The sequence below is a fragment of the Syngnathus floridae genome, chromosome 18, assembly GCF_059516105.1.
Source record: "Syngnathus floridae isolate MCC-2025c chromosome 18, RoL_Sflo_1.0, whole genome shotgun sequence".
Lineage (NCBI taxonomy): Eukaryota > Metazoa > Chordata > Actinopteri > Syngnathiformes > Syngnathidae > Syngnathus > Syngnathus floridae.
Window position 1 is genome coordinate 8,702,152 of NC_142430.1, and position 21,054 is coordinate 8,723,205.

Consider the following 21,054-nt stretch of genomic DNA (forward strand, 5'->3'; position numbering starts at 1 on the left):
CCCAGTTGACGTCAGGGGAAAGGCAGACTGGTCGCCATCCAACACCGGTACACGTCAGCCATTCATATTTTCACATCATTATCATTTTATTTTGACGAGGCTTTTTGTTCCGAATAAATCACGTGGGTAAATGACGGCTACTGGACACTCTATTAGGTACACTAACACAATCCTGCACTGTTTAACAACCTTTAATACATAACAAAGTAGGCTCACGTGTTATTTTAATATCAGCTGTTATCTAGTGGAAGAGCATAAAATAATTCTCCCTTTTGCTATAGTCACTGGAATCTGTAGATAGATGAACATCAAAATAATATTTTTAGACCAGTTAAGTTAAATTGGATAATTTACCACAGACCACTCATCAATGTCCTAATAAAATCCCAAAAGTTTAAAGCAAGAATAACAAAGATTGACATGACGTGCAGAGAGAGAGACTGCAGGGCAAAAATACACGTCATGCAATGGACTGCGTAATGTTTTGCGTCGCTCTGTCGCCGTCTTGTGGCGAATATTGTGAAGTACATGCCAAAACAACAGAACGGTACGAAATACAGTGGCTTTTATTTGTACTTCTTTCTTTGTTACAATGGAGACATGGACAGTCACAACAACAGGTGGGAAACAGCAGCAAGGGGGGGCGAGGAGAGGCAAGCCAGTGTGACTTTTCTTTCTTTCCTTCCTCCCCCCCCTCATCATCTTTCAGCATCTCTATGGCCCCTGCAACCTGACCTGTCCTCTGGGAGAAGGAAGCGGGTGGACGCTGACTATTTTAGTGCAAAACTCCCGTTCCTGCTCCACAAAAAGAGGGCAATTCAGAGTTGAGACAAACAGACCAAGTGGGTCAACCTGCTTACTTGTTTCAAGTAAGAGGACCTGAGTAGGCCGGGGCGGACGGGGTGCATGTATGTGTCGGGGGGGTTGATATAATTTGGCGTGGAATTAACGTGGAGGGTTGTTTTGTTTTGCAGAGAGGAAGGTTTACTCTTCCTTTTCCTCTCCGTGTGTGATGACGTAGCAGATGTTCTTGTAGTCCACGTTGCCAGCCACATCGGGGGGGAAAGCGGCCCACAGGTTGGTCATCTGGATGGAGGACAATGGAAATGTTGATTTTGTGAAATGAATAAAAAAAAAAAGTTTGGTGGGTTCATAATAACCGAGCTCACCTCCTCGGCGGTGAACCTGTCACACTGGGTTGTCAGGAGCTCCTCAAGGCTAGAGAAGTCAAATGTACATCAGGTTATGTTGATTCAAAACGGAAGAATGAAACATCTTACAATTCTTTCTTGATGGAGCCGGTGGCCTCGGGGTCCAGGACCTTGAAAGCGCTCACGATAACGTCCTCGGGATCAGCGCCTGATTAAGGAAAGTCCGGTTAACTTTCCTCATGTTGTCAAATTGGAGTATTTTTAGTTTTCAAAATCAGCGGACCCTTCAGCTTCTCGCCAAACATGGTGAGGAAGACGGTGAAGTTGATGGGACCGCTGGCTTCTTTCACCATGGCCTCCAGCTCCTCATTCTTCACATTGAGTTGGCCCATGGTAGCCAACACGTCCCTCAAGTCATCCTTGCTGATGATGCCATCTCGGTTCTGGTCAATGATTGTGAAAGCCTGCGGCGACATGACACGTACATCAGAAACGCGCTATTCTGATCATTCATGTGGCTTGCCTACATCAACTTGTAAATGTTGCCCGTCTCACTTTGCCCATGTGAAACCGTAGATGACATCGGACACCGTTGGGGACTTGGCAGCTGGTGGGCCACTTGTTTTCTCAAGGTGTTAAAATGGCTTCGGAATGCCAGACAAGCCCGTTGCATGCGGGCGGGCGGTATCCATGACATCTGTCACCTACGGCGCACCCGAACTCGGTCGCCCTTTTTTCACCTCGTGGCTATTCTTCTCCTTTCTGTTCCATCACCTCCAGAGGCCATCAAGGGGGGGTTAGCCCCTTATTTGGATCTTTGGCACCCCTGACCAATCATATTGCGCAAACTGCTTTTTATTTAAATGTGACTGTTCCTGCTTCTATTGACTGCTAATCCCACCAGCTGTTGGGCAGCATTCCAGTGGGGTCACACAGGAGGCCGACGGCCACCTCCGGCGTCATCACTTTTATATAGTTCTGTTTTGCATGAGATGGAGAGAAGGTTACCTCCTTGTACTCCTGGATCTGGCTCTGCTCAAACATGGAGAACACGTTGGAGGAGCCGCCCTCGCCCTGCTGCTGTCTCCTCTTGGCCTTCTTAGGTGCCTACAGGTACAATTCATGCGGATGAAATTTTTGAGAAAAAAAAAAGTCTGATAATAATTGACTTTATTGCTATTTCCTCGTTTGAAAAGTAAGCCAGAGTTCAGTACGAAAATGGTCCAGCATGCAATCTTTCATGCAATTTGAAATCATGAGGCAAAAACTCACCATCTCTCAACTTTGTTGGGTTGTTGTTGGTCAAGACGAGAAGCCTACGCCGAGCCGATGTGACTGACATGCAAGCGACGGACCCCTTTGGGCCTTATATACCGGCCCGGTGGGGGGCTAACTTTAGCCACACCATCAGGTTTGGCAGCAAAGCAGAGCTAAGGACAAAGTAAGAGGGAAAAAGAGGCGGAGCGAGGAGGTGGCGGGTGCTACGTCGGCTAACCGGCGTTCCAAAATAGGCATCGGGAGACTTGGAATGAGGTGAATTCAATGCCAACATGCAGGCTGGGACTAAAATGGCTAAAGTCAACTCCAGGAGAACAAAAGATGAGTAGCCATGGACTGACACCAAGTCCGAAGTGACTAATGCGCCGTGCATTTTCAAGTATCATCACCTGTCTCTGCGTTGATCCGTCTTGAGTAGGAGAACCCTCAAGGATTTATAAACAGCCGTGAAACAGTTGACTGATGTTCTTTGGGTCCGTGCCAGTGATGGCACGCGACTACAAGGCTTGTGATATCACTGACAAATGTCAACAAGCACACAAAGCTTGTCTCGGATCATGTTTGAAAGTAATTTGTGCAATCTAGCGGATCAATACCTTCACGTTAAATTGGATTCGATTGGGGTCCGAACGAAGAGAGCACTGACTGAAGGTCATCGGCAGAAAGGCCTCCACTCGCTTACGGGCGGGCGAGCGAGCATGGCGAAGGTGAAAAGAGTGAGACAGAGAGAGAAAGACCATAAAAACCAGACAGCTGGACACACCAAAATAGCCGTGGCAGCCCCCTGCCACTATTCTCTTAGCTTCCTTCTAAAATTTGACGTCTGGGCCTGAACATGCTAAAAAAACAACACTAAAAAGTCAAAGATTTTTATTTGGGGAATGACTCAACTAAGAGTTTTTCCAAATTGTGTTGATAAATATTAACAAATTTCTTGTTGCTTTGAATTTACTCACATTTTTATCAACTATACATTTAGAACACATCTTAAAGTTTTTTTTTTGTTTTTTTTTTTAAATGTGAAGAATGACACTTTTGTCAACAAAAGTGTCTCTGACTGTAAATGACTTGTATTCCAGAAATGACATCACTTCCAGGTCATAAAGCTGAGAACATCATCTCCACGTCCATACTCTGAGGTATGAATAACTTTGGGGTGAACTGCTCAAACAAATACTATTTAAAAAAAAAAAAGTTGATTAAATGTTTTGGAATGATAACATTGCGTTGAGAGCGCTAATTAGTCTTGAAATGAGATTTTGAATATCGGACCAGTTCAGTCAAAGCTACTCAAATCGATCAAGTTTTCCTGGAGTGTCACTTGGCCGGCCCGTCCGTTTCTTGACCAATCAGCAATCAGGTCCTTGACTTCCTTTCCAAAATCATCGTGTAATTTGCTAAATTCTTCCCGGGTGCCCGAACACACCACCGACCAGTCCCCAGCGGGCGGAGCCGGCCCGTTAATCGGCGTCACGTTGGCTGTCCTTTTGGGCCACAGTTTGGGCGACCTTTTAACGGTGGTTTTCAAGGGAACAGTTGGTGTTTGGAGTGTCGGGACGGCGATCGCGGTGGGGCCTGCAGCTCCTGCTGGAAGCCGACTCAACGTGGACAACTGCGGGCTTCGTCCAACATTCGGGGTGGCTGCGCCGCTGTTTGCTGGGTCACTGAACAATGCCTCTAATGTTTCTAAAGGAACAACAAAAGAGCAAATAAAGACATTTGTTATAGCTATTACCCTCCCTACATGACAAACCTATTAAAAAACTGTTATCGTCCTGTTATCACATGACAACACTCACCTTTGTACTTCTTCTCCAGGTCCATCACAAGCAGAGATAAGTAGCCGTGGTTAGCCGAAAGTAGGGCCTTTATCCAGCTCTCCTGGCTGGCCTGGTCCTCAGCGGCAAACTTGTAAGGACGCAGGCCCAGCTCGCTCCACACCAAAGAAAAGGCAAACTGCTCCTCCGATTCGCACAGCTGAACGGTGCAGCCCTCCAGAACAATGACTCCGATGAGGTCACGGTCATCCGGATGGTCCTTGTAGAAAAGGAGGTTCCCTTTGAGAACAAACCAGCGCTTGTGATAGGAAGGCCTGATATCACCCTGCGGGACAATACTTTCAGTTAGTCTGGATTTTATGCAACAGGAAGGCGAGCGGTTTTCCTGTTCAGCACTAAAAACAAAACAAAAAACAAAAAAACGCAAGTGGCCTCATGTTGTGAAGTTTTCTGCCGCCATCTAGTGGCGAATACCTGAAGTCCACTTCAAACTTTTGCTCGTATTACAAATCAAAACAAGACCAGGCGACCACTATTGTGCAGACTAGCTTACCTTGATCATTTTTTTTTTTTGCTTACCTTCTTATAGAGATAGCCTGCTTTGTCCACTGGTGAATTGCTGGATTCAAAATAGGACACAACCTTCTCGTCTATCTTCATTTCATCACATCACTGGCTGCTCAGCGCCAAACCTGTTGCGACATGTCCAAGAATTACAACACGAGTCCATTTCCCCACAAACAGTTTTTAAAAAAGTTGTGAAGAAGTGTTAATACGGTAATAACAGACGGAAAGTTTGAAGTTAAACCGGAAACTGCGCTTTTCGACGACTTTTCTCCACCACATTATAATGTCTTCAGAGTCATTTTTCTTGTCATTAAATTTAGTTTGGAATAGTTTTTAAAACTTTTATTTCTGAAATGACGAGACGTTCGGCATTTACCTTAACGCTGTGTGAGAAGGGCGTGTTTCGTAGAACGTCTCATGAAAAATCAAAATACGCGATAGACTGTATGCGAGTGAACCGAAACAACTTACACACGATTGTTTAAATAAAATTAAACATTTAAGATTTTTTCTCACACACGTTCGTTGTTGTTTACCGCGACTTACCTGTGTGAAGAACGAAAGTGTGGTTTGGTTTCGTGTAAAGGTGGGAAGCAATCACTTCCGGGTTGTGGAGCAAAATACTCCCCCCCCTTCCAAATACACTTTTTGTGTAAATTTGTAAATTATAACCGTCCTTAGACAACTATGTAACTGCATCAATAATATATTAAAAATAAAAGTGATTCCTTAATGATTGAGCACCCACCCAAATGTTTTCTTTTTTTATTTTTAACCCCTTGATAACAAACTTATAAGGCTTGCTTGTGATTTTTTAAAATTGCATTTTCACACTGACATTGTTTGCAATCAAACCAAAGCATCTTAATTTCCATATCGGTTCAAAACAGGTTCCTTACCAGATACAGTCTTGTTGCTTCAGCGAAATGCTGTCGTCAAGCAATAGTGCGAGCATAATTCTATATTTGTCCGTGAGATGTGTTGGTCAGTGTGCAAATCTCCAGTATGCTGTCTGCTTGGGCCAAGAGTCTCTGGGGTACAGCTGTTAATTTATTGCACATGGTATCCTTGTATTAACGCTTGAGGCAAAATTACATCTACCGAGGAGGTGTTAGCAGGTGCTTATCTGGCTTGTGAAGCTCTTTTGCCACTATCTATGCATGAACTTGCAGATGATACTCATGGGAAAGCAAAGCATGCTTTAAAATGTGAATGAGGAAAAAAAAAATGGCAGCAATAGTGCATTGATGCTGGAAGTGAACATTTAAATATTAGTTCCCAAAATACTGTCAGCCTCCAAGTCGCGGCTGTGCCTCCACGGCCACTTCCTCGAAGAGACACAGCAGGTTTTTGGGCCCGAAGCCGGGTCGGTTGTCTGAGCGGCTGCGGTTGCGTCGCTGTGAAGACCGTCTGCCCTGCCTGGAGTCCAACCGGTCAGTGTGACTTGGAGAATTGTCCGTGCGTGTTGTGCAGCAGTCACTGGAGTGGAGGTTGGAGGGTCCCCGGACTTCGTTAGACGGGGACCAGTCAACTGAATCCAGGTGAAGACTCCGGTCGACGTCGCCTGGGGAACATCGGAGCGGCGTGGACGTATTTTTCAAACCCAATGTGGATTTCATCCTGTTGGAGAAGACCAAAAGGTTCAAGACTTTCGAATTCCTGTGGCAAATTTGCAAATGCAGATATTTTTTTTCACACTTGAACACATTAAGACATAATGAGAAGAAAAAAAAAAACAATCAGCAGATTTCAATATGCTGACCTGCCAGAGAAGCTTGGGGAATCATCCGTTCCCACGGATTCCACCAGGAAGGGCTCGTCATCCTCAGAGCTGTCGCCGTGCGAGGTGCAGGGGGGCAACGTCACCTCCCTGCTCCAGTTGTCTTTGGGGGGAGTGCAGGGTGCTGGTGTGCTCCAGCCAGGAAAGATGGCCAGGTAAAGTGAAGAGAAAAGTCGACGGCCATAGCCTACCACCATCTAGAAACAAAAGTAAAAAGTAGGACATGCAATGTAACAAAGCGACAGTCCGGAATGTTTTCCCAAATTACCTGGCAGAAGAAGGATAAAGTCAGCATGGTTTCTGCCAACATGAGGTAAGCACGTCGCTTCCATCTGCGTTTTCTCACTGCGGGCAGCGCGAGAAGCTGACGCACTGTTGGCCTGTCAGAAGGCTCTGGACAAAGCATCATCTGAAGAACTTTCCGAAGGTCCGATGACAGCCCTGCGCAAATATTCATCTTTTCAACCTTTGCTTTTGGGAGGGGGAAAATAATATCGATATGATGCAAACTTACCCGTCGCGACCTCAGGGAGACACCCTTGTCTGAGTTGCTGCCAGCCCTCCCCACCATTGGGGACCTCAATATTGCATGCAAGCTCCAGAATGGAAACACCCAAACTAAAAAGTAAACAAGATCATGTTCGATACCCCATAATATAAAAAAATATGACTTCTCATTGAATGTGTACCTGAAAACATCTGCAGCAGGTCCATATTCCCCACGGAGGAGCTCCGGAGCCATGTACCTAGGATCTCCTCCGCGGTCATCTTCTCTGACTTTCTCTAAGTTGCTCTCTTTCATCTCCAGCAGAAGCCCAAAGTCGCCCAGTTTGAGCCGCCCCGAGGCCGTGACCAGCACGTTGGCGGGCTTCAGGTCCATATGAACAAAACTGCGAGAGTGCAGGTGGTCCAGCGCCAAGAGGAGGTCGCACAAGTACCACCATGCTGCACGCTCATCTGTGTCAACCAGGAAGAGAATAACACAATAGTGTCAAACTAGGACATCAGAAGACTTTTACATGTTTGTTTGAGTGACTATCTCATCGATTCATCCAGTTAACTGAATAAAAAAATATTTTCTCATTCTTATGAGACTCATCCACCTGGAAGTACGTGTGACATCAAAATGGTGGAGACGCTCCCTACCGTTCCCAGGAGTCTGGCTCTCTGCATGGAGCAGCAAACTAGTGTGACAAAGTTCCGTCTGAATGTACAGCCGGCCGCACTCCTCCCAGGCGGCGACCAAGTTGAGGATGTGGGGGTGTGGGCAGACTCGCTCGTGGTTCCTCGCCTCCCTCACCTTGTGGTTCCTGTCATTGTTGCCCCTGTAGCGACTGAGCGAGCGTTTGACTGCAGACAGGCGGCCATCTTTGTTATTTTGAACCTAGGAAAGAAAAGACCTTTATGGTGCACTTTTTTAATTTCTCCAGGTTTCACTTTGTCACCCACTCACCTTGTAGACTTCACCAAAGGAACCTCTCCCCAGCAGGCCCAGCCTAGTGAAGCACTGATTGAAATAGGACTGCTGCTTTTTAGGATCGTACGAAGATTCCGGAGGGGGCGACTGGTTGAGAGAATCGGACAAGGGTGTCCACGTGGACGCCTTTTGGGGGAAGAGGTGGCTCCAGGAGAGAGACTCCTTGGATGGCGCCAGAGTGCGCGTCAGGGTCGGCGCCAGCGGCGGGAGAGAGCGTGTCATGAGATCAGGGGAGGAGACGGAGGAGTTGGATGTGGATGAGGAGGAGAGATGGTGGCGGCGTCTTTTCAAAGGGAAGGACTGCTCCGCGTGGGCAAAATGGGTGGGGAGCGGGAGTACTCGGGTCACTGGGGTATCCACGCTGAGTGACATCATCAGCTCCTTTCTTTCAAGTCAATGCTCTGCAAGTGAAAATAACAAGTGACTGATTGGCATGCAAAGGAAGCATCCGGTCAGATATGTCTGCTGTAGAAAAAAAGCAAGCCAGTGCTACTGGTATCACTGATACTGGGACACCTAGTGTTCATACTGGTAACTGCTGGCACTGGTACTGACATCTCAGCTATTTTAAAACGTGCACATTTAACATAATGGTCAAATGAAAATCAAAGAGGATTTTCAAAGGCTGCAACTGCATGAACTCGAAGTGTTCACGAATTAATTCCAAAATGCAACAAAGACACAGCAACAACAACAACAAAGACGTGCAGTGTCGCAAAGTTTAGATTTTAGGCTCCCATAAACGTAAACGGTTCTTTAAGTGTCGTATAAGATATATTTAACACTGACCACAATTCATCATAAATATGAACAGAACGTATTCCAAACAAACAGAGACGTCCACCCAAGTCTTCAATCGGTCCAGCAAGCGGTGAAGTGACGTAGTCGTGTTATTATATATACATATTCCACTTGAATTCTCGGCCGGACACTCGCTAATACAATACGAGGAACAATCATATTGATCCGGGGCTTGTCATGCCGCGAAAAGTCGATGCGATCAACACATGAAGCTAACTCGCGCCAAATTCTGAAATAAAATCTTACGTTGAGACGCGCACTGGTGTTTTGTGAATCCAACGTAGGCATTTAATTTGCCGTAAAGCCGCGCGTGCGCAGTGAGTCTGGGGCTTCTGCTGCACTACTGGGCTGGCGCATCGGGCTAGCTAGCTGATAACTTGAGATGGTAAGTGGGTTATTTTAATCACATTAGTTGTCATTTGAGTCGCTCGTTGGCTAATGGAGATTAATCTTCAGTGGGCGGTGTCAAAAATACGACACCGATGGAGATTAAAAAGGCTGATTTGGGGCTTTAATAGCGAGTTTATGCTATATTTGCTACGTTAGCTTCGGGCTTCCCATTTACAGATAGCGAGGTAATTTAGCCCGGCTAACCTTGGGGGTGATGTCATTTGACTCTAGTTAAATATTTAAAAATAGAGACAAATAAAGCGCCGGGATTTATGTTGGAACTTACTCTTTCTAAATGTGAATGTGTATTTGTGAGCTGGTTGTCAACATTTAGTTGACAATTGCTAGCTATTGGATTAATGCCAGGGACTGGTGCTCTTCGGATGAATTTCCTACACGACTTATAATTAGAGTGTTAAGCAATACTTGGAAACTATTTGGCCTACCTAACGTGTTATTTGAAGACACTGTCAACTTTTTTTCCTCCGCTAACTTATCTGCAACCATCGGATGAAATATGTACACATATCCTGTCAGAGCTTGTCATGGGGAGAAAATATGACTGGTAACTGAAGTGATTGTTTTTATAACAGGATGTGTTCTTAATGATCCGGCGTCACAAGACCACCATTTTCACAGATGCCAAGGAGTCCACCACAGTGTATGAGCTAAAGCGAATCGTTGAAGGAATTTTAAAGAGACCACCTGAGGACCAGCGGCTCTACAAAGTGAATTGACCGCCTTTCCCCAATTTCCAACTGAACACATTCTGAAGAATTTTGGTGACTGATTTCCACTGTGACTTCACAGGACGACCAGTTGCTGGAGGACAGCAAAACTCTGGGAGACAGCGGATTCACCAACCAGACTGCCAGACCACAAGCACCGGCTACTGTGGGTCTGGCTTTTCGAGTCAATGGTATGTTAACAGCAAGAAAAGTAGAGTGGTTTTTGTCAAGCAATGTGTCAAAATGTCAAAGTCAGTCCAAGTAGCTGAAACACAGAAAAGTAGCGAGATGTTGTCTTGCTAATCTTTCCAGCCAACCAGTATTGGATGTTGATAGAATGTTGCAATATTTACAGTGTTCTGCCACAAACTTTGCTCTCTTCCTTTTTAGTTTCCGTTTATATTCTTACAGCCCATTGACAGGTAGAAAAGCTGTATGTTTAGAAATGTATTAAAACACATTTTTGATAAGTTTCACATCTACTGTAAGTTACTCAATAATATTATAGTTATTATAATATTAATATTGTGTAAATGTGTTTAAATATAAGTTATTTAAAGTTTAAAATTTGCCAAGATCTTTCTTTTTTTGATTGTAAACACTTTTCTCTCCTATGCCCCGCAAGATGAGATGTTTGAGCAGCTGCACATCGAGGCCTTCTCCAGCCCCCCAGAGCTCCCCGATGTGATGAAGCCTCAGGACTCCGGTAGCACCGCCAATGAACAATCCGTGCAGTGATGCGCACCCCATCCGCGTGTGTGGGATTAACTGCAGTGAAGAAGTCATGGGGTGGAGGTTATGTAGTGTTATTTCAGTTGAGGAACGGGGACATTATGGGTAACGGCGCCCGTCCATGTTACCATCATGCTATCATCGCAGCACCCCCCCTCCCCTCGCTCCCAATTGTCTTCACGTGTCAGGTTTTTCGGTAATTATGAGTCCCGCTTGGGTTCCGCTCCTTGCTTTGGAAAGTGTGAATGTATGCGTGTGTGTGAGAGTTATTCTAATTATTTTCATTCATAATTTTGGAGGATAAAATAAAAGTGCAAGTGTCGTCGTCCTTTTTAGAAGTAACCTGCATGGGTAAGGAGTGTGGCGTGTAACTGGGCAAACTGCATGACCCGAGGGCTTTATCTTCACACAAACGGATGAACGAGTTCTAGTTTCCTTATTTCAGGTCTTCCAGTTATTTTCGATTAATTTCTGGTGTCCCACCAGGAAAATTGTCTTTTTTTTTCACCCCCCCGTGTGTGGTCACTGTATTACTTCTCTGTACATTTTCCTTAGACCAAAGGCGGGTATCTCTCGGACACCGGAGAAAAGCTATTTTCGGAGATTTTTGCCACAAAGTTCTGGAAATTGTTCCGTCACACGTCATCCTTTTTCAGCAACCCCCCCCATACAAAAATACCCTGTAACTGTGAGCTTGCTTAATTAAAGGTTTTGCGTTTTTGTTTTTTACAATTCTGCCTTTTTTTTTTTTTCCTCCTCCAATATGGACACTTAAAAGTCACTGGAAAGTGTTCTGTAGTATAAATTTTTTTTTTCTAGATTATTTGCTCACAGGTGAGAGGCGGGCCACGCCCTGGACTGGTCACATCAAGACAAACCGCACTGTAAATCTCATACATTAAAACAACACAAGGTATTACAAATCCTTTTGAAGGTATGTTTTGTCTTGCAACTGTTTAAAAAAAATAAACTATTTAATATTGTAACCACTGTAACATTATGCACAAAATCATTTGTAAGTTGGTCATGAAGAGAGGAAAAAAAAAAGATTTTAGGGACATTTCGTTTCAGAGCAACTCCAAGGGTATTTTTCTGCATTTTGTCCAGACTTTTAGAATTTAATATAAGTCTTTAATCATAAACACATATTCCTCCTGACATTAGTTTGCGCAGCTCGCATCCAGCGCCACTTAAACCCAATTTGTCTCTCTCTGCAGCCAGTCATGTAATGACGTCATGTGTCCAGGGAATGCGGGCTGGGAACCGCATTCTTTTTTTTTTTTTTTTTCCCTCCTCCTCCCTCCCTTCAGTTAACGCCTTCCCGACTGAGAGGAGGCAACACAGGAAGAGGGAAGGAGTAAGTGGAGGAAAAAAAAAGGACGGGACGCCCTCCTCCTCTTCCTCCTGTGTGGGCGAATAACGGTGCATGAGAAGTTATTGCAGCCAGACAATAGCGCCAGTTGAGTCTCTATTCCAGGAGCCAAGCTGGGGTGTTCCACCATGGAAGATTTGGGTAAGTATCGAGACTGTGTTGTTCTTTCAAAGCTGTGGACGTGCATCTTTTATCTTCAGCTGTCCAGGCAGGAAATTAGCTCTGTGCTGCCGCTGGTTGCCTGATTTCTCTTCCCCTCGCTACCATGTAAGCCAACAATGTTTTGTGTATCTCAAGAAAGTTGGAGTCCGATGATGATTTGTGATCCGCTCCCATCCAGCCGGTCTTCTTTGTCTTGTGGAGCGTGCACACGCGCCTAATGCAAGCTTTGGGAAATGACAGTGTGATGGATTGAGTACGCTCTCGACTTATTTTCCCCAAAGCCACAAGACACTTCCTCTTGTTCCCGAAAAGCAGAATGAGAAGGTGGGGAGGACGATGCCCGCAAATAGCCCAAGGCCGTGCTTCTACTACTTCCCCCAACAATACCCTGCCAAGCTGTATAAGAATAGAAATAGACCTTTTTTTAAAAAAATTATTATTATATTTGGACTATGCTTCCCATTGAGTCTGCTTTTTGGAGTGCCACAGGGATGCAGCCAAGCGAAACTCAGCACATCTGGATTAGATTGGCCAGTCAGGCTGGTTTGTAGTAGCCATGTTTGGTCCACTTTTTGCACCCCCCCCCCGCTCAAATATGTACTGTTGTAAGTTAATGTGTTGAGAGAGGAAGCCGGTCGCAGCGGCCAAGACAAACAATTTGGATAGGGCCTGCTCTAAATATGGGCAAAATTCCCTTTGGGAGAATTTTACCTCCTTATATGAGCAGACTGAATGAGAGGAGGGGAGGGGGGGGGGGTTGTAGATTATGCACATGATCCTCACCACACTGTGAATCATCTTGGCTAGATGAGCAAAGGCGGGAGGAATGCCACTTCAATCGAACGCATCACTGATTTTTTAATAGTAATATGCAATAAGTGATGTCAATAGTTGTGGCACAGATTTGAAGCCAAAATGAATGACTCATTCGGATGATGTCATGCAGTTGCAGAGCCACAAGTGTGCAAGAAGGGGGCGGGGAATGAAATGCAATGCTAAACACTCTTCCTCCTGCATCCTTTCCATGCTGGCATGTGTTGGAGTGCTGGAAATATGTGTGTTTTTTCATATGAGGTTGTGAAGCTGTCTCATTTCTCCTCAGGAGTGCCTGAGCCGCTTAACTACCCTCTCAGTCCTCGTATTGTTGTCTTTGGTACGTAACTGTCTGTGCATGTGCTTTCTTCTACGTCCCGTCTAGCCGCATGTTGTCTAGCTGTGCTTGGAAAGATATTTCCGTCATCACTCCTTGCATTTCCCACCACCATTCCAGGTGATAATCCGTTTCTTCCGCACAGATGCTCTCCTGGCGGATTTGGAAAGCACCGGCTCCCCCCTCGCTCGTTGCCCGGTCCTGCTTACGTCCGATCCGCCAGCTGATCCGGCCGTGCAGAACCCCACTGAGGTCCGCCCACCCCCACCTGCCTACACCCCACAGCAGGTACTTGTTTTTGGGGGGAGGTGTTATATTCCTGAAGATCTCAAAGGTCTGTAAAATGAATCTGTTGTCTCAGACGGTTTCTGCAGCCATGAAGTCCTCCCAAAATTCCAACCCAGACAAACTATACAGGTAATAACTCTTTTTTTTTTTTTTTTTTTTCTCCTTGTGTTTGTTAATCATTGTGCAACACACTCACTTCTTCCAGCACGGTGTGTAAATCCCGCTCTCCTCGCTCAGCCGATCCCCCTGCTCCTCCAGTTCCTCCAGCCTTCTCCTCCTCCTCACTGCTGGGAGGAGGTCTGAGTGAATTGGACCATCTGCTACAGGAGCTGAACGCCACCCAATTCAACATCACAGGTCAGCGCAGTGAATCATTTTCCTCCAATATCCTGCGTGCTAGTACACTCAGTCTTTGTCCTCGCTCGGAAGACAATTCAGCCAATTCTTATCACATGAACATTTTTCAGATGAGATCCTGGCCCAGTTTCCCACTTCTAAAGAGGATAAGATGAAGGATAAGGACTCCACTGTCTCCACGTAACACCCAATTGATTGAATTTGTTCCATTTATGTCATTAAAAGCAAAACAAGCGACACGTGTGAGTTTATTAAAATGGTCAACTTTCCTCTCAGCTCTGCAAAGCCCTCCGCGACATCCGCCACGCTGGAGTTGGACAAACTGATGGCGTCTCTCTCAGACTTCCGTGTCCAGAGCACAGTAAGTAGTCATTTCCAAAATAAAAACAAATGTAAATAAAATTTTGGAAAACCATACCTTGACATTCTAACGCTCATTGGAAAAATGTTGTTCTTGCTTCCAGCCGGCTGTGCCTGTCAGTCCAGTGATCATGACAACAACAACACCACCAACGACGACAGCAGTAACACCACAGCAGCCGGTTGCTCCTCCACAACCTTCATCGGGTGGCTCACTGGATAGCATGCTAGGGCTCCTCCAATCTGATTTAAGCCGGCAAGGAGTTCAAACTTCCCCTAAAGGAAACTGTTCAGCCTGTCAGAAGCCTGTCGTGGGACAGGTGAGGTCCAACAGATTTTTTTTTTTTCTTCTCACTCATCGTGTGACCGTTCCCCTCACACAGGTAGTGACAGCCCTGGGCAAAGTGTGGCACCCGGAGCACTTTGCGTGCACGGAATGCGAGACAGAGTTGGGCAGCCGCAACTTCTTCGAGAAAGACGGGCGGCCGTACTGCGAGTCCGACTACTTCACGCTTTTCTCCCCTCACTGCGCCAACTGCAATAAGCCCATACTAAATGTAAGAGGTCTCTCGGCGCATTCAGGAGCGCAAAGGTCTGAAGATGTGTTTTATTATCAAACCAGAAAATGGTGACTGCCCTGGAGAAGAACTGGCACCCCGAGTGTTTCTGCTGCGTCAAGTGCAGCAACACGTTTGGCGAAGAAGGTAAATAGCAGAAGTAATCAATCGACATTTAAAGTAAGGAAGCGGGATGTCGTTTTCATCACCTTCTGGTTCGCAGGCTTCCACGACCGTGAGGGCCAGCAGTACTGCCAGCAGTGCTTCCTGACTTTGTTTGCCTCCCGCTGTCAAGGCTGCAGCCAGCCCATCCTGGAAAACTACATCTCGGCTCTCAACTCTCTGTGGCACCCGCAGTGCTTCGTCTGCAGGGTGAGCGCAAAATGTTTGCAATTTTTGCCTCAACGTTCAAGTGGTCCTACCCTTGCACCTACAGGAGTGTTACAGCCCGTTCGTGAACGGCAGCTTCTTCGAGCACGAGGGCAAGCCGCTGTGTGAAGCCCACTACCATCAGTCACGGGGCAGCGTGTGCCAGGCGTGCCAGCAGCCCATCCTGGGCCGCTGCGTCACCGCCATGGGCGCCAAGTTCCACCCCCACCACCTGGTGTGCCACTTCTGCCTGAAGCCGTTGAGCAAAGGATGCTTCAAGGAGCAGGAGAACAAGCCCTACTGCCATCCGTGCTTCATCAAGCTCTTTGGCTGAAGACACGGACCACTTCTCCTTCTCCTTTGGTTTGAAATTTTATACTGGAGGGTAAAGCTGATCTCTTTTGTGGTTTTAAGAGTACAGTGAACCTCCGCGAAAAAATAATCGAGACCCTGACAATTTTACAATTTCCTGTAGACGCCACAACATATTTCCTGGGCAGACAATGTCACGAGGTAGTGCCAAAGCAGTACTTTTTATATTTTAGATCATGTTTGACCAAGAGGCCACAAAATAGCGCAAGAGCATTTGCATTGAGACTATGCTGAGCACAAAAACAGCTCATTTGTTCCTCCAAATTCTGTGAATATGCAAGGGAGCACTGTACTGTAATAAATAAAATCGCCAAATAATTTTCTATTTTCAAATAAAGAGGACAGCACATAAGCCCGGTGGTGTGAAATACAACTGAAAGAAGTACACTATAATTAGAATCTAATTGTAATGTCTCATTATGAAACACACCAAAAATAATGGCAAATATTTTTGTTACGTGCTTGTATTTATTACATAATGTGCTGAGTCCATTAAATATTTCGAACCAAAGATGTATAAAATAAATATATGGAAGGATTTTTCTTTGCAGAGATGCAGTTGTTACTTTAAGTTTTCAGACCAAATAAATGACTGAAGGTGTTTATATGTACTCCGCTTCTTACAGTATATAAATAGGACCATTTAAAATATCACATGCTCTATATCGGATCACATTACGTCAAAAATACTGTATGCACTTTTCCAAAAACTTCCAAAGAATAAAACTACACGTTTCATTTGTAATTTCATTTTTGTATGGCTTTTTATTTTCTCTACGAATATAACAATGCTTTTTATAATGTGTCTAATATTTTGTATAAACGATAATATCTCAGTAGTATTCTGTACCTATTAAAATGTCCGGAAAACGTCTCAATGTAGCACTAAAACTAACCACTAGATGTCGCCCTTCGCCTATGAAAATAATCGATTACGTACTCGTGCGTGTCCGTGCGTAATGACGTAAGCGTGTTTCCTCGCGCCCAGGTGAGTTAATTAAGCAGACAATAAGTAAGTAGCTAACATCAGGGACAACATTTAACTTGACACGATCAAGTTTGAAGGGACCATAAAAGTACATCATGAGTGATTCACAGCGAACAAAAGTAAGTAAAGGACATTTAAGGATGTTTTGAATGAATCAGACGTCATGGTTTTCCCTGTGAAGATGAATTTGGAATCTGATTAGCTAGCCCATTGCTAATACCCAGTTAACATGAGATCAGCAGATATAATAATATTCAAAAATCCAGGTAGCTGAAGAAGTAGAAGAACTCCAGCAGCCTCAGTGGCCAGAAAATGGAGATAAATGGAGTGAAGGGGAGGCCCATGAGACCAGCATGCTCCTGCAGGCCATGGCGGAGGATGACGAGGAGATCAATATCCACAACGAGGAGACTTTTGGCATGGGTGTGTTGAGACACATTTGTTATTATCTTCAGTGTATAAGCATTCATGTCAGCTGAAAATTTGAAATTCCTCACAGAAATAAATGTGAATAGTTGTATATTGTTATTTGGGTCCAGATTGAGTACCAAATCGTATTGATCTTTTGTTCATGGCAGATGTCGACGCACAGGTGACCCCAAACGGGCCCAAAAACACCCTCCTTGATTTTGGGGACCTGCCGCCTCTGCCCCCCACGCCGCCTGACCCCAAACCGTCATTGCCTCCCAGCTTGCCCTCGACTCCCATCCGGGTGCCCCATTATTGCAGAGGGCGAGGGAAGAAGAGGGGTCTGGGACTGGGTCAGCTCTTCGACGACCCCGCCGTGATGAAAGTCGTGGAGGGCCGGCCAAGTCTCAAGGTGACGATTGAGTTGGCTTTTTGACTTAGTCAGCCTACCTGATTTATTTATTTAACTCCAGAGTATGGATAGCGCCATTGTCGACTGTGGGAATGTTATGTCTCACCATGAGAATGTAAGTGCAAGTTGTGTAATTTTCTGTTACGCTTTTTTAATTTTCTTTTATAAAGCCTTCATTTTGTTCCTGCAGTGGATGGAGCCGTCCTACAGAAAGACCAGCAGAGTATCTGAATTGATACGTCAGGTGATGATCACTCAAGTCTTGGTGTCTCAAGACTTGCAGCCTTATCCAATGAGGGGTGGGGGGGTCGGTGTTTTTAGGACAGCGCTATAGTGTGTGTGATCGAGGGCCGCGGAGGCCAGCACCTGACCTCCAGATTCCAGGATCCCGTTTCCTCCTTTCGAGGCAGGGGTGGACAGGAACAGTGGGGGGCCTACCCAAAGCGGCAGTTTTGCCCAAGAGGCCCCTTACAGGTGGAGAATATTTTTAATATTGATGCTTTTGCAACCCATTAAAAGAAAAAAATATTTTTATGTAGATCCCAATGATGCCAGGTCCCCCTTTCTCCTGTCGGCCACTAACCCAGATGCAGCAGTACAATCAGGTGTGTACGAGGGATCCATTCAGCAAATGGTTTGTCCCAGTAGATGAATTTTATTTTATTTTGGGAATCAGACGGAATTTGGATGCCCCAAAAACCAACCACGCCATTCCACCCCGCTGTCACTCACACCCAAAATGATGCAGCTTCGTTTTGGCCCCGACTCACCAAGGCTGTCTCCTTTCTACAGCACCTTATCGAGTCCAGAACAACATTTCAGGTTTGGTAATAATCTTGGATCGTGTGCTTTTATTAAATAAAATGATCAAATAAATATTTCAAGTTGTTTGACTGAAACTTGAGTGATTCCGTGTGTATAATTTGCAGATACCCTGACCCAGTAACCCAGCTCCACCCACATCATCAACGCATACTCAACCAAAAACAACGTACATTTCAGAGGTGCTTAAAATATGATAAAAATGATGGCTGTGTTTTTATTTGATTGTATGTAATTCCACACTTTCGTAGAAAACCGTACAGTTCGGATCCTTACTGTAATCTGATGACAGCCAAGGAGAAGGAATGGATCATCCGTCTTCAGATGATTCAGCTGCAAAGTGAGAATCCCTACCTTGAGGATTACTACTATCAGGTATGAAAACATTTTGAATTAATGTTTTTACTCTCATAATTTGCTTCTATTTGCTGTTTTAGGAGTACTACAGGCGGATGGAAGCCAAGATGGCAGAGGAGGAGCTAGGGCTCAAGAGCAAGCGGGTGCCCCCCAAACTCACCACTCCGTACATCACAAAAACCGAAGCCTACGCACCAGGTGACTCTTGCTGCCTTTTGAATCGAGTTCAGATGTTCTAGTGGAGCTTTTCCCCCTTGCAGTGGTCCACATTGAAGGTTCCCTCGGTCAAGTGGCGGTCTCCACTTGCTACTCTCCTCGCCGTGCCATCGGGGCTGTTCACGCCGTTCAATTTCATGGTCCACTTGAGGTGATTCTTGCCACTTTTTATTTTTTATTTTAAATCCCTCGCTGACTTCCGCTCGACTGCTACAACGGCAGGAGAAAAAAGACATGACACGGCAACGACTGGAACTTCTGAGCGAAATTGAAAAGGTGAAGTGGAGACCGGCTTTATTCATCTTCCTTCTCCTCCTCCAGCGCTTTGAGCTCTCATCTCGCCCGCAGCTGTTTATAGTTCTGTTAGAGGTGGAAGAGTTGGGAAGGACCAACGCCAAAGTCTTGTCCGGCCCTGAGGAGAGGAGGTTGATGGAGAAGACTCAGAGGAAAGTGGAGCAGATCTACTCCAGGATGCAGCACCATCATGCCCTGTGAGTTGTCCTCACAGTTCTGAACACTGCATGGACACTTTTCTGAGTTCGTCATATTGTCTGTTAGTGATGTTTTTTTAAAATAATTTTAGAAATTCCGAAGGGGAGTTTCTTCCTTTCCTTGTGGTCTCAAAGGGCAAAAAGCTTCTCGCCCGCTTTTTGCCATTCTTGAAGCGTGACTTGGCCATCCACATCCTGAGGGTCATCACGGCCAATCTTCCGACGCTGATGAGCAGAGACACCGAAGAGGTGCAGTTAAGCCATCTTGATGGCGTTTCCTCGTTTCTAAGCACGAGTCGGTGGTGTCTTTAGAACCTCCCGGTGCTCTACCCTCCTCTTCGAAACGTGATCGAAAGCCTGACCTTCAGTCAGCTGATCGAGATCCTCCGAGTTTTGACCTCGTCGGAGAATCTGTCCACCAATGAGTGTCTCTCGCTGGCGTGCCAGAACAAGGTGAGGGATTAGCCTGGTGTGGTTGCAGCTGCCACTTGACGCTTTTTTTGATTTTTTTTTTTTTCCTCCTTCAGTTTGGGATCTCGCTGCTTTATGCTCTGCTGTCACGCGGTGAGAAGTTGCTGTCCTCTGGTGTTGCTCTGGAGCCCAGCATTGGTGACTTTGAGACATGGTACCAATACCGCTTTGTTTCTCCTCGAATGGGGGATCAGTTCAGACGCCTCTTCAACAATTTGACTTCCAGGACGGACACAATATTCCAAGTGGCCGGGCAGCTTTCCCAGTGTTCGCTGGTGGAGCCGCTCCTCCTACCCTCCAACGTGCTGACGCTCTTCTGCCGCTACCTGGACAAGCGCACGGTGCACCAGCTAAAAAGCAATATGGAGTAAGTCCTCTCACATAAAAAATAAATAATAATAAAAATGATGACCCTGACTAATGCTGCACCCAGATTTATTTTTTTTGAGACAATCATGCATTGTGGTTGAAAATGGCACGATACAAAATCATTTGTCAGCATTGTTAGACGTGTATCAAAGTAATTTATTGATTCGGCAAAAAATATTCTGCTAGATCCCCAAATGTTTCATTTAGGTCTGCGACAGGAGGCCTGGCACTTCCATCCTGAGGACGACTGAGTTGTGTCAAGCAAAGGCGGAAATTGCACTTAGGCTTGTTTTTAATGAACAAGCTTATTGTCATGTTTCTATTTCTTTCCCCCACTTATTTGTGCACACCCAAACTGTTTCCTTACTTTTTATTTTTGGTCCCCTTTGTTGCTCTCAAGCAGGCTAGATTATGATGTTGAGGATTGTGTCGTAATATTTATGATTGTGCAGTCAAATTTATGGTTTACATGTAGTACTCGCTAAGTTATAACGTGACCCGTTGTACATGAGTTTGTTTTTTTTGTAAAAAGGTACGCGTTTGTATATACATGGGTTTAATGTGACCTGTTATTTTTTTTATTTGGAAACAGGAATGATTTAAATGTCACCCTTGTAGAGCACTTGCAATATAAATAAACAAAAAAAAAACATTCCTAAAAATGATCGGCTTGAAGGAGAGATTTTTGAGGAACCTGAAAATCGACAGTGTAGATTTACTGTTTGTCTTAATTTGTCGGCTTTCAAGCAAATAAGTTGGCGAGCTTTGCAGAGACGCCCATGTGTGACATTCCTCGAAAGAGAGGAACTTTAGACAATGCTTGACTTTTTTTTTTTTTTTTTTAATCAGAC

The 21,054-nt window shown here is 45.3% G+C and overlaps 6 protein-coding genes across 11 annotated transcripts; 3 read left to right on the forward strand and 3 right to left on the reverse strand.

Annotated features, from left to right (window-relative positions):
• Positions 1-548: 548 nt before the first annotated feature.
• mylpfb (myosin light chain, phosphorylatable, fast skeletal muscle b) lies at positions 549-2,947 on the reverse strand. Its single transcript, XM_088359643.1, has 6 exons — positions 2,424-2,947; positions 2,160-2,258; positions 1,435-1,615; positions 1,281-1,359; positions 1,170-1,218; positions 549-1,086 (listed from the first exon to the last, which is right to left on the reverse strand). Exons 1-6 carry the CDS (start codon positions 2,424-2,426, stop codon positions 985-987), a joined length of 513 nt encoding a protein of 170 aa, XP_088215769.1. The 5' UTR covers positions 2,427-2,947; the 3' UTR covers positions 549-984.
• A 337-nt stretch (positions 2,948-3,284) lies between these two features.
• Positions 3,285-5,457, reverse strand: LOC148382870 (sesquipedalian-1-like). 3 transcript variants are annotated; one of them, XM_088359640.1, is made up of 4 exons: positions 5,321-5,457; positions 4,787-4,899; positions 4,229-4,532; positions 3,285-4,115 (listed from the first exon to the last, which is right to left on the reverse strand). In XM_088359640.1, exons 2-4 carry the CDS (start codon positions 4,865-4,867, stop codon positions 3,706-3,708), a joined length of 795 nt encoding a protein of 264 aa, XP_088215766.1. In that variant the 5' UTR covers positions 4,868-4,899; positions 5,321-5,457; the 3' UTR covers positions 3,285-3,705. The 3 variants fall into 3 exon arrangements, with proteins under 3 accessions (XP_088215766.1, XP_088215767.1, XP_088215768.1); XM_088359641.1 differs by lacking the exon at positions 5,321-5,457 and adding an exon at positions 5,151-5,313; XM_088359642.1 differs by lacking the exon at positions 5,321-5,457 and adding an exon at positions 4,997-5,015.
• A 402-nt stretch (positions 5,458-5,859) lies between these two features.
• On the reverse strand, positions 5,860-9,163 carry pkmyt1 (protein kinase, membrane associated tyrosine/threonine 1). 2 transcript variants are annotated; one of them, XM_088359637.1, is made up of 8 exons: positions 9,079-9,163; positions 8,008-8,432; positions 7,701-7,938; positions 7,244-7,511; positions 7,069-7,172; positions 6,823-6,995; positions 6,537-6,751; positions 5,860-6,394 (listed from the first exon to the last, which is right to left on the reverse strand). In XM_088359637.1, the coding sequence occupies exons 2-8, from the start codon at positions 8,404-8,406 to the stop codon at positions 6,064-6,066; spliced, it is 1,728 nt and encodes a 575-aa protein (XP_088215763.1). In that variant the 5' UTR covers positions 8,407-8,432; positions 9,079-9,163; the 3' UTR covers positions 5,860-6,063. The 2 variants fall into 2 exon arrangements, with proteins under 2 accessions (XP_088215763.1, XP_088215762.1); XM_088359636.1 differs by having other exon boundaries at positions 8,821-9,100.
• Positions 9,050-11,677, forward strand: LOC148382872 (elongin-B-like). Its single transcript, XM_088359644.1, has 4 exons — positions 9,050-9,217; positions 9,816-9,950; positions 10,033-10,141; positions 10,576-11,677. Exons 1-4 carry the CDS (start codon positions 9,215-9,217, stop codon positions 10,686-10,688), a joined length of 360 nt encoding a protein of 119 aa, XP_088215770.1. The 5' UTR covers positions 9,050-9,214; the 3' UTR covers positions 10,689-11,677.
• Positions 11,678-11,986: 309 nt separating this feature from the next.
• Positions 11,987-16,414, forward strand: LOC148382873 (transforming growth factor beta-1-induced transcript 1 protein-like). 2 transcript variants are annotated; one of them, XM_088359638.1, is made up of 12 exons: positions 11,987-12,195; positions 13,319-13,369; positions 13,512-13,654; positions 13,728-13,783; positions 13,860-14,011; positions 14,122-14,191; positions 14,288-14,372; positions 14,476-14,691; positions 14,755-14,928; positions 14,994-15,075; positions 15,152-15,300; positions 15,365-16,414. In XM_088359638.1, exons 1-12 carry the CDS (start codon positions 12,183-12,185, stop codon positions 15,629-15,631), a joined length of 1,458 nt encoding a protein of 485 aa, XP_088215764.1. In that variant the 5' UTR covers positions 11,987-12,182; the 3' UTR covers positions 15,632-16,414. The 2 variants fall into 2 exon arrangements, with proteins under 2 accessions (XP_088215764.1, XP_088215765.1); XM_088359639.1 differs by lacking the exon at positions 13,319-13,369 and having other exon boundaries at positions 11,989-12,195.
• Positions 16,415-16,626: 212 nt separating this feature from the next.
• patl2 (PAT1 homolog 2) lies at positions 16,627-20,868 on the forward strand. 2 transcript variants are annotated; one of them, XM_088360847.1, is made up of 19 exons: positions 16,627-16,776; positions 16,924-17,080; positions 17,236-17,477; positions 17,539-17,592; positions 17,668-17,721; positions 17,799-17,951; positions 18,017-18,082; positions 18,154-18,299; positions 18,407-18,481; positions 18,551-18,674; positions 18,737-18,854; positions 18,917-19,023; positions 19,095-19,148; positions 19,221-19,363; positions 19,456-19,612; positions 19,676-19,816; positions 19,891-19,988; positions 20,061-20,201; positions 20,390-20,868. In XM_088360847.1, exons 1-19 carry the CDS (start codon positions 16,753-16,755, stop codon positions 20,442-20,444), a joined length of 2,109 nt encoding a protein of 702 aa, XP_088216973.1. In that variant the 5' UTR covers positions 16,627-16,752; the 3' UTR covers positions 20,445-20,868. The 2 variants fall into 2 exon arrangements, with proteins under 2 accessions (XP_088216973.1, XP_088216974.1); XM_088360848.1 differs by having other exon boundaries at positions 20,411-20,868.
• The last annotated feature ends 186 nt before the right edge of the window (positions 20,869-21,054 follow it).